Consider the following 8,932-nt stretch of genomic DNA (forward strand, 5'->3'; position numbering starts at 1 on the left):
AGCAGGCACATAAGGCATCACTCCTAGATCCTTAGTCCTATACTAGCATGCTGTTTTACTGAAACTGTTAAACATAACATAAACTTGTATGGGTACTTTGGGGAATACTTACTTGAGCTCGGCCGGTTGCGCACATCACACACTTGTTCCTTCTGAAAACTCTTTTATCTTAGCTTTTAGAAAGTCATTTTCTTTGTAAAAATCTTTTAATCCCTGGGTTTGAGTCCAAACACCCCCGAAGGTGTGTCCGAATCCCTCAAACCAGGGCTCTGATACCAACTTGTAACAACCCAATTTTCACGTCCAAAAATTTCATTTTTAAATCATTACTCTGGAAAACATTTGTAAATAAAACATAATCTGATCAAATCATTTCACAATCATATATCGTGTTTGAAAACCAAAATATGAAATCAATTAAATGTCAGAGTACAAATCCCAGAACAATCTCGTAAGGCGGAAAACAGTGGATGTGTATGATGTGCCGCTACCGCGCCAGCTCTTCTATGAAGAGGTGCCTGAAACCAAAATTGAAAACTATAAGCACAAAGCTTAGTGAGTTCCCCCATCGTACCACATACCATACAATACTTGTCAGGCTTTTCTGAAGTACCCGACCTACTCGGTACGGCCATTCTGTGGTGCCGTCCTACCCGTGCGGCTATTCTGGGGTGCCGACCACCCTTTGGTCCTAACAACCGAACCTCGGGGACTATTTCACCCCCTACCACTACTACTAACACATATCATAACATAACATACTATCAGACGTATCGGGGGTGTCAGACTACCCTTCGGTCCTAACAACCGAACTCAGGGACTATTCGCTTCCTACTACCCCTAACACTTATAATAGATCATGCTAGCATATAATCATAACATCACATACTGTCAGACGTATCTGGGGTGTCTGACTACCCTGCGGTCCTAACAACCGAACTCTACTACTATAATATATCAAGCTAGCATATAACATATCAGGTAGTACCAAACCTAGATGATATCACAAAGACAATCATCTACCACACAACTCCTACTGGTGGGTCGACATTGTGGCCGTTGACCCACCGCTACTGGAAGGTAACTCACCTTGGAGTAGCTGCTGATCTGCGTAGGAACTGTCTGTCTGCTGTTGCTGCTCCGGAAATCCTCCGATTGTAATTCCCACAAAACACTCAATCAAACACTGCTAACTATCCCTAGGGTAAAATGACCATTTTACCCCCAACCAAGTGAAAAGTCATAGTGAAAGTCAAACTTCCAGTTGAGCTGACTCGCCGAGTTGGCTCACCAACTCGTCGAGTCCCTATCCAGTCGATTGTCCTCACTCTCGTCCCTACTCGTCGAGTTAGGCATTGACTCGACGAGTTCTCCTTCTATACAGATATCCAATGGTCCTTCATCCGACTCGCCGAGTTTTATGAACAACTCGTCGAGTTCATCTTCATCCGATGAACCCTCTGGTCTGTGACTTGCTGAGTTGTATGAACAACTCGTCGAGTCTGTTCTTGTGGCAAGAAGATTGCCTTGGACTCGCCGAGCCATGGCAATGACTTGCCGAGTCCCTCCATTACTGAGTCTGGCTTCTGAATCACTGAGTCCACCTATAGCTCACTGATCCCGCTCGGCATAACTCAAAAGGGGAAAATCGGGGACTCGCGACTCGATTCGTCGAGTCTGAAGAACGACTCACCGAGTCGCATGCATGCAATTACTGTATACTCGATTCTGCTTGAATCCAATGCATTCCATTCATAGATCTGGGTTCTTAGGGTAGGTTTTACACGTAAAGTTTCCAACTTTACGTGTATTCATGCATCAAAAGGGAAATAAGAGGCTTAACAAGGACTAGAAGAGTAGATCTAGGACTTATACACAAGTTAGGCTTATAAAGGCAATAGATCCGAGCTCCCTGAGCTCAATCATGCTTAGATCTGAAGTCCCTTAACACTATAAGCTCATTACTCAAAGATCAAGACTACAAGAGGCCTTAAATGACTATTTTAAGCTCTTAAGGAGATAATAATGAAGGAACAGAGAGGGTTTCGAGACTAATACCTCTAGAAGCTCTAAAATGGCATAAAGATTCTAGATCTTCTTCCTCTCCTCTTGATCTACCTTTTTCTTTTCTCCAAAACTTCAAGGAATTGCACCAAAAGCACTCAAATTACTAAAAGAAGGGTTAGGGCTTCGTGAGGGGTGTTCTGGATGTAATGTGGGCCGTTATGAGGCACAAAATGATGTTTAAATAGGGTAAAAACCTTTGAAATTAGGGTTTCATCCAGACTGGCGGACTCGCCGAGTCCAGGATATGGATTTGTCGAGTCGCCAACTTAAACGTGCTCGATATCTCGTCTCTACTCGGCGAGTTGGGCCTACAACTCGCCGAGTTCCAGCTAAAAATGCAAAAATACTTAGACTACAATACATACCAAGAACCAGGTGCTACACATCCTTTCTTGTTCCTCATCATCCTAAGGATTCTTACTTGGGTTGCATACAGATCAGATACTTTTAGTAATGCGGGCCCAATACTACCTTCCACACAAACCTGTAGTCACCCCAAGTCCTCCTCCTAGGATCCCAATTCACAAGTACTATAAATCTGTCTAATAACAGACGTCCCTCTCAGTAAACCTCTTATATGCTCGTCTAGGTATCTCTCCTAGATTATACCTCTACTTAGAACTCTCTCCCTTAGTGATTCCTGCTAAATACTCATATTTAGCATATACTCAAAGCAATTATTCAGATAGTAGCAACTCCTAGGCTAAGGCATCAAAAATCAGGAAGCTCTAGCCCTAAATATGAAATACCTAGCCTATCCTCTAGCATGCATCCCTAACATCACACAAATATCTAATAACACAATTAAGTAAGGGTATTTTGGGAAATCACCGTTCGGCCTCTAGTTGATTGTACACACTGCTCCAACTCGTTCTTCTCTTTAAACTCTTTCTAATTTTTGAAAAATTATTTCTTTTGAAATTTATTCTCAAATCCTCAGTTTGAGTCCAGACACACCTGGAGATGTACCCGAATCCCTTAAACCAAGTCTCTGATACCAACTTGTAACACCATAAATTTTCAAACAAAATTTTGATTTTTAAAAAACATAAAAACTCATAATATATTTCTCAAAAACATAATTGTTTCAAGTGTCAACACAAATTCTCATAATAATGTCACTGTCCCAAAATCATGCACATAGTCTCGTATCGGTGAGTACAATCAAACTAGTGCCTTCCCATAATCCTGGGAAGTACCGGAAACACAAAACACATAAAACGGTAAGCACAAAGCTTATTGAGTTCCCTAAAATACCACACATATCTTATTAGACTCTCATGGCTATGCTCAAATAAGACCCTCCGGTCAATGCGTCTTAGTGGGACCCTCCGGTCCTAACTCAGTAAGCTTAGAATAACACAACACGAAACACAAGAATATAATGCAAGATATCACCATACTCAATAGAAACACCTAATACCCTCCAGTCACACCAAGATTACCACTCTAGGTAAAGTATAGTGAGAAGACTCGCCTCGTAAGCAGGCGACTAAATAATCTCGTACACGAATCTCGAACTACCTTCCACCTAACACATAAGATAATTATCTCTAATTAACATTTAAATCACGACTCTAAATAAACTAAGTTATTCTCTCTCTCTCAAACTCTTGGAATGAGTAAAATACCATTTAGCCCTCCATGGTCCTAATAATCCCTGCCTTGACCAAACTCTAAAGGTAATAAAAGTCAACACTCAAGTTAGCTGTCCATGTTGACCTGACTCGCCGAGTGCATCTATGTGACTCGCCGAGTCCCTATTGTTCCTCAGAACATCGCAAAAACCCAACTTAACCCGTTGAGTTGTCTCATCAACTCGCCGAGTTACCCATGTCCAAACTCGTCGGGGAAAACCCTAGCCGAATCGTTGAGTCACTTCATTGACTCGGCGAGTCCATTCAATCTGTATTCTCATTCATATGTTTTAAGGCAGATCAACCACTCTAAACTCTAGATCTAATCTCATAAGGCTCAAATGTCACGTAAAGCTTCGGTCTTTATGTTCATGCATGACATATTTGCACCATAACGCCAATACAAGCTCCAACAAGGCTTTGGTACTCATAGGCTTGCTTCTAGCTCCATAAAGCTTGCGTCTTTGGGCTCCCAAGGACTCCTATAATCCAGATCTGAGGTTTCAACCTCAAGATCTGCTCAAGGGACTCAATAACACAAGAAGGATGGTGAAAATCCCTAGAACTCCCCAAACTAAGATCTCACAAGAAAAATGATCAAGACAACATCTTTTTACCTCAAACAGAAGCTATCCACTAAAAACCTCTAGATCCAAATGTCCCTCCTTGCTCCAAGCCTTGATGCTTTCCTCTTCTTCTCTCCAAGTGCACCAAAATGCTCAAGATAACCTCTCCTTCTCACATAACAAGCTTAAACTCGATTAGGGTTCTTCACAGGGCTCAAGGGTGATGAGGGAGGCAGAAATGAGGGCTTAAATAGGACACAAACATGGGTATTTAGGGTTTCCTCACACAGCACCAACTCGGCGAGTCGACTCTCTAACTCGTCGAGTTGGTCATTATACCTACGTGACCAATCCAACTCTACTTGACGAGTCGGGCACACAACTCGTCGAGTCACTCATTAAATCCTAAAAATAAATATATAAATATAATACCTGAAAGTCGAGATGTTACAATTGTGAATTGGTCTTGGTAACAAATATAAACATATACAGTTTAAGACATAGCTTAACTAGTTATTAATAATAGTTGACCACAAATCCATGATTAAATCACAAATTTTCTACTTTTACAAATTTTAACATAAATCTTTTGAAAACAAAAAAAAAAATTAAAAATAAGATTTACATAAATACTCCTGATCAAATATATGTTTTTAGCCCCTCCTAGGTTATATGGAGCCTGTAGAGTTGTCTCCTTGCCCACAATTGAAAATGCATCATCTTTGTAAAGTACTCCTTTATGTAGGACTTTGGTTTCATGACTTTCAGCCATCACTCTTACATTAAGATTATCAAATCTATAGAGAAAATGAAATATATATATATATATATATATATATATATATATATATATATATATATATATATATATATATATATATATATATATATATATATATATAAAGTACAACTTATATTTCAAGTGTTGAAACATATGTGGCCTATGGTTTTACTACACTATATTAAATATAACTATTAATGTTAAATGACATAAATCGTTACTAAATTATTTGAGATTTTTTTTTTTAATTCAGTCACATAAGTTATAATTGTATAGGATAAGTGGTAATTTAATAAACCCTAATAAATCAATATAAATCCTTTGGGATTTAGCCTTGTAAATTAAATGAGAAATGGTTATTTAATGTATTAACATAACTGACTAATATAAAGTAATAGTAACAAAAATTCCAGATTTCTCAACTAAACATGCAATATAATAACATTTTTTTAAACAATACATTGCAATAACTATTTTATAGTATAAGATACTATCATGCACTTTTCACCACGTAAGATCATCTCTAACCTATCTTCATTTTTTCTCCCATAAATGGAGTAAAAAATGAAGTAAACAGTATTTCATCTCCAACCCTATTCCATTTTCTACTTTATTTTTTACCCCAAAAAGTATATTTTTGGAATATTCCATTTTTATAACTTATATATATTGTCAAATACACCCCTCTACTAATTAAACTTTATATTTATGATTAATTAATATAAATTAGTATACAACATGATATTATAAATATTAAATATTGCATTTAAATTATAATTAGTAGATAAAATAAACTAGAAATATATAAAATAAAAATGAGAGGGACTAAAATTGACAACCAAACTTCACCTCCATTTTTGGAGATATGAATAGTATTCCCCCATATATGGGGGAATACTATTCATATCTCCAAAAATGGAGGTGGAAATGAGGTAGGGTTGGAGAAGAGTGAGGGAAGAAATGGAGTATGGGGGTGGGTTGGAGAATAATATATAGTTTAAAATGTAAGCTCATAGGTAAAAGCATACAAATGTTACCTTATGATTTTGAATGTACTAGAGCATTTTGTTACAGCAATAATATACAGTTTAAAATGTTAAGCTTTTTGTTACAAGAATAATATACAGTTTAAAATGTTAAAAGTCTTGTTATTTGTTTATTTGATACAAGTTCATGGACTACCATTAAATAATTATTCCCAAATTTTACGTAAAATTTGAAGGTATAAAGTTGGCGAGTGGAACAATCGGAAACATGATAATATATGAACACATTACCATTGTCATCTTTTATAGCCATTGACAATGATAATATATATATATATATGAACACATCAAATGTGTAAAAAAAATTAAAGAAGTTGCCTAAACGTGAACAAACTAACAAAAATGATTATGCTGGTAAGCCATTTTACCAATAATTTTTTGTTGTACACAACAATTAGTGTTTTATGGAGTTGTAAAGTACAAACATATAAAACATAAATTGTTGTGTATGGCTAAAAAATATTGTGTACAGATTAGCATCCAAATTTAAAACGATAAGTTTTTTTTTTTCGAAAAAGAAAAATAGGTCCTTCCATAAAAATTGTCTTAACATTATTTTTATTACTTTTCGATCATGATTTGATTTTTACCCATGTGTACTCCAGAAATTAGTAACTTTAATTTTGATCCATAAACTTTCTTCTTAATGTTGTTATTGAATAGTGCTGTAAACATTTCTTCAATAGTCCCTCAAACATTTCTTCATAATGGGCTGGAAAAGTATTGAATGGGGGTAGAAATGTGGTGGGCTAAACCCAGTTCTAGACCTGAGAATAGGTGCTGGAACTGGAACGTAAACGGTCCGAAACCCATATTCCGGTCCGGTTTTGGTTAAATTTTTAAGCTTTTTTGGTTTTCGGTCGCCGGTTTGGGTCCGGTCCGACCTGTTTGTCATGCAGTACACCCAAAATGTGGATTGAATCGTTTTTCTTGATGAATTATTTAAGAATGCGTTCTTTCTTCTTTTTCCTCATTCCTCATTTATGTTTATTCTTGTCATTCATTCAATGTTAAATTTTTTTTTTAGATACCATGTAATCTTTGTGGGTACCACTGTACACTCTTCTTGGAGTTATTAATCCCTATGTTTCCTTCTCTACACGTTTTGTTCATGTTGGTTGTGAAGATTAAGATAAACATTATTGACTAGAAAGCGTATGTAGATTAATAGAAGTTACTTTTGTCTCAAAACCTATTTGATACAATCCGGAAAAAATAATACAAACTAATTCAAAGACTATAATCTAATATCACAAAATATGAATTGCTAGTTAAATGTTCTTAAAATCATGATCAAAATCTGGTAATAGAAATAGATGGGAATTATAATGTGAAACTTGTACTACATTTAATATGCATTAGACTAGTCTAGAAAATAAGAATATTTTCCAAAGTGAAAGAATCTATGCAATATAATTTCTATTATTCTTACATCTCTTTCTTCTTTGTGGCTTGTTTGTTGTTGTGCATCCATACTTTAAACACTTGTCTTTTCAGACCAACATCGTGGCAGAATTGTACAAGCTCCTGTTCATCTTGCTTCTGGATCTTCCACCCTATTCTGTCTGCAAAATCTTGCATCTTCTCCTTCTGTTCCTGTGTGAATTTTGTTCGAAACCTTTTCTTTGAAGTTTGCGCCATTAATTGCACTCCGGAACTTGTTCTGAATACATTAAGATCTTCACTAGATGATTCCGCCGGTGCGCCGCCAGCCCCACCAAATGCCATCATAATAGGCGGCATTGGGTGGTGATAATACCGGTGGTGCCGCTGCTGAGATGATGGTGCGGGAGGAAGATGTACAGCAGCTGCCGGAGGTGGTTGATTATGTGTCAAAGGTATTTGAGAAGTAGTCTCACCTTCTACCTCTCTCCGGTGGAAACTCCGGTGGCATTCACAGGCGGCACATTTTAATGCTTCTGGCGTGCCATCTTCTCCGCTAGGCATAAACTCTCCACACCCATCGAGAACATGAGCGCCCATATTGGCAGCATGGTTCCTTAAGCATCCACGATACCGGACCACCACCACTGCAACCGGCGCTATAGAGGTTGTTGAAGGTGGTGGTGCTAGTGGTAGTGGCTGCGAGGGAGCTTGAGAGACCAGTCCAGAAAGATTTGGATCCGGATCCGAGTTTGAATTCCTTCCGGGTGTTTCTGCAGCTTCCGGTTGTTCTTTATGTATCCTGAATCCGCGATACTGGTCTCCCCGATGAAGATGATTTGGGGTTTCATTTCTTTTTGTGTTTGAGGTAGAAGATGATTCTTGAGTGGATTGAGGTGGAATATGATAATTAATGGAGTTTCTCTCTCTAGTTTCCATTAGGTTTCACATGTAAACACATGATCCCTCACCCTAAACACCAATTCAAGTATTTAAAATTTCGCAAATCCTGCTGGAAATCTGGAACTTGAGGATCAAGGAATATAGAGATTAAACAGTGTCTCCTACCACCCACCCTGAGAGAACAAAGGAAGACGGGTCCAGTTTGCCCTCCTCTTCATCTCCATCGAGTTTGATTTTGTGTGTGTGTGTGTGTGAGAGAGAGAGAGAGAGAGAGAGAGAGAGAGAGAGAGAGAGGTTTCTATGCTTATTTACACCACAATATCTTATACTAGCTTGATATTATGTACGTATTATGTTGAGGATATTATAATTGTTAAATTAAAATACCAAAATAAAATTCATAAATTATAATATGTTAAGAAGGGGTGATGGCGATTTCACTTTTAAAATTTCAACATTAATCCATTATCAACAATGGCAAAATTATAAGCGGGTGTCTCTTTTATTTAGACATGTTTGAACCAGCGGACAACTATCATCGGTTTTATA

The 8,932-nt window shown here is 37.4% G+C and overlaps 1 protein-coding gene across 1 annotated transcript; it reads right to left on the reverse strand.

The window, feature by feature from the left end:
- Nucleotides 1-7,387: 7,387 nt before the first annotated feature.
- Nucleotides 7,388-8,680, reverse strand: LOC111885825 (zinc-finger homeodomain protein 6). The gene has a single exon (XM_023882060.3). The coding sequence runs from the start codon at nt 8,417-8,419 to the stop codon at nt 7,526-7,528; it is 894 nt and encodes a 297-aa protein (XP_023737828.1). The 5' UTR covers nt 8,420-8,680; the 3' UTR covers nt 7,388-7,525.
- Between the last annotated feature and the right edge of the window lie 252 nt (nt 8,681-8,932).

Source organism: Lactuca sativa, chromosome 3, assembly GCF_002870075.4.
Source record: "Lactuca sativa cultivar Salinas chromosome 3, Lsat_Salinas_v11, whole genome shotgun sequence".
NCBI lineage: Eukaryota > Viridiplantae > Streptophyta > Magnoliopsida > Asterales > Asteraceae > Lactuca > Lactuca sativa.

Bases quoted from the DNA above. Each gene is read 5' to 3' on its own strand.
- LOC111885825 (XM_023882060.3), bottom strand. From the start codon at position 8,419: ATGGAAACTAGAGAGAGAAACTCCATTAATTATCATATTCCACCTCAA.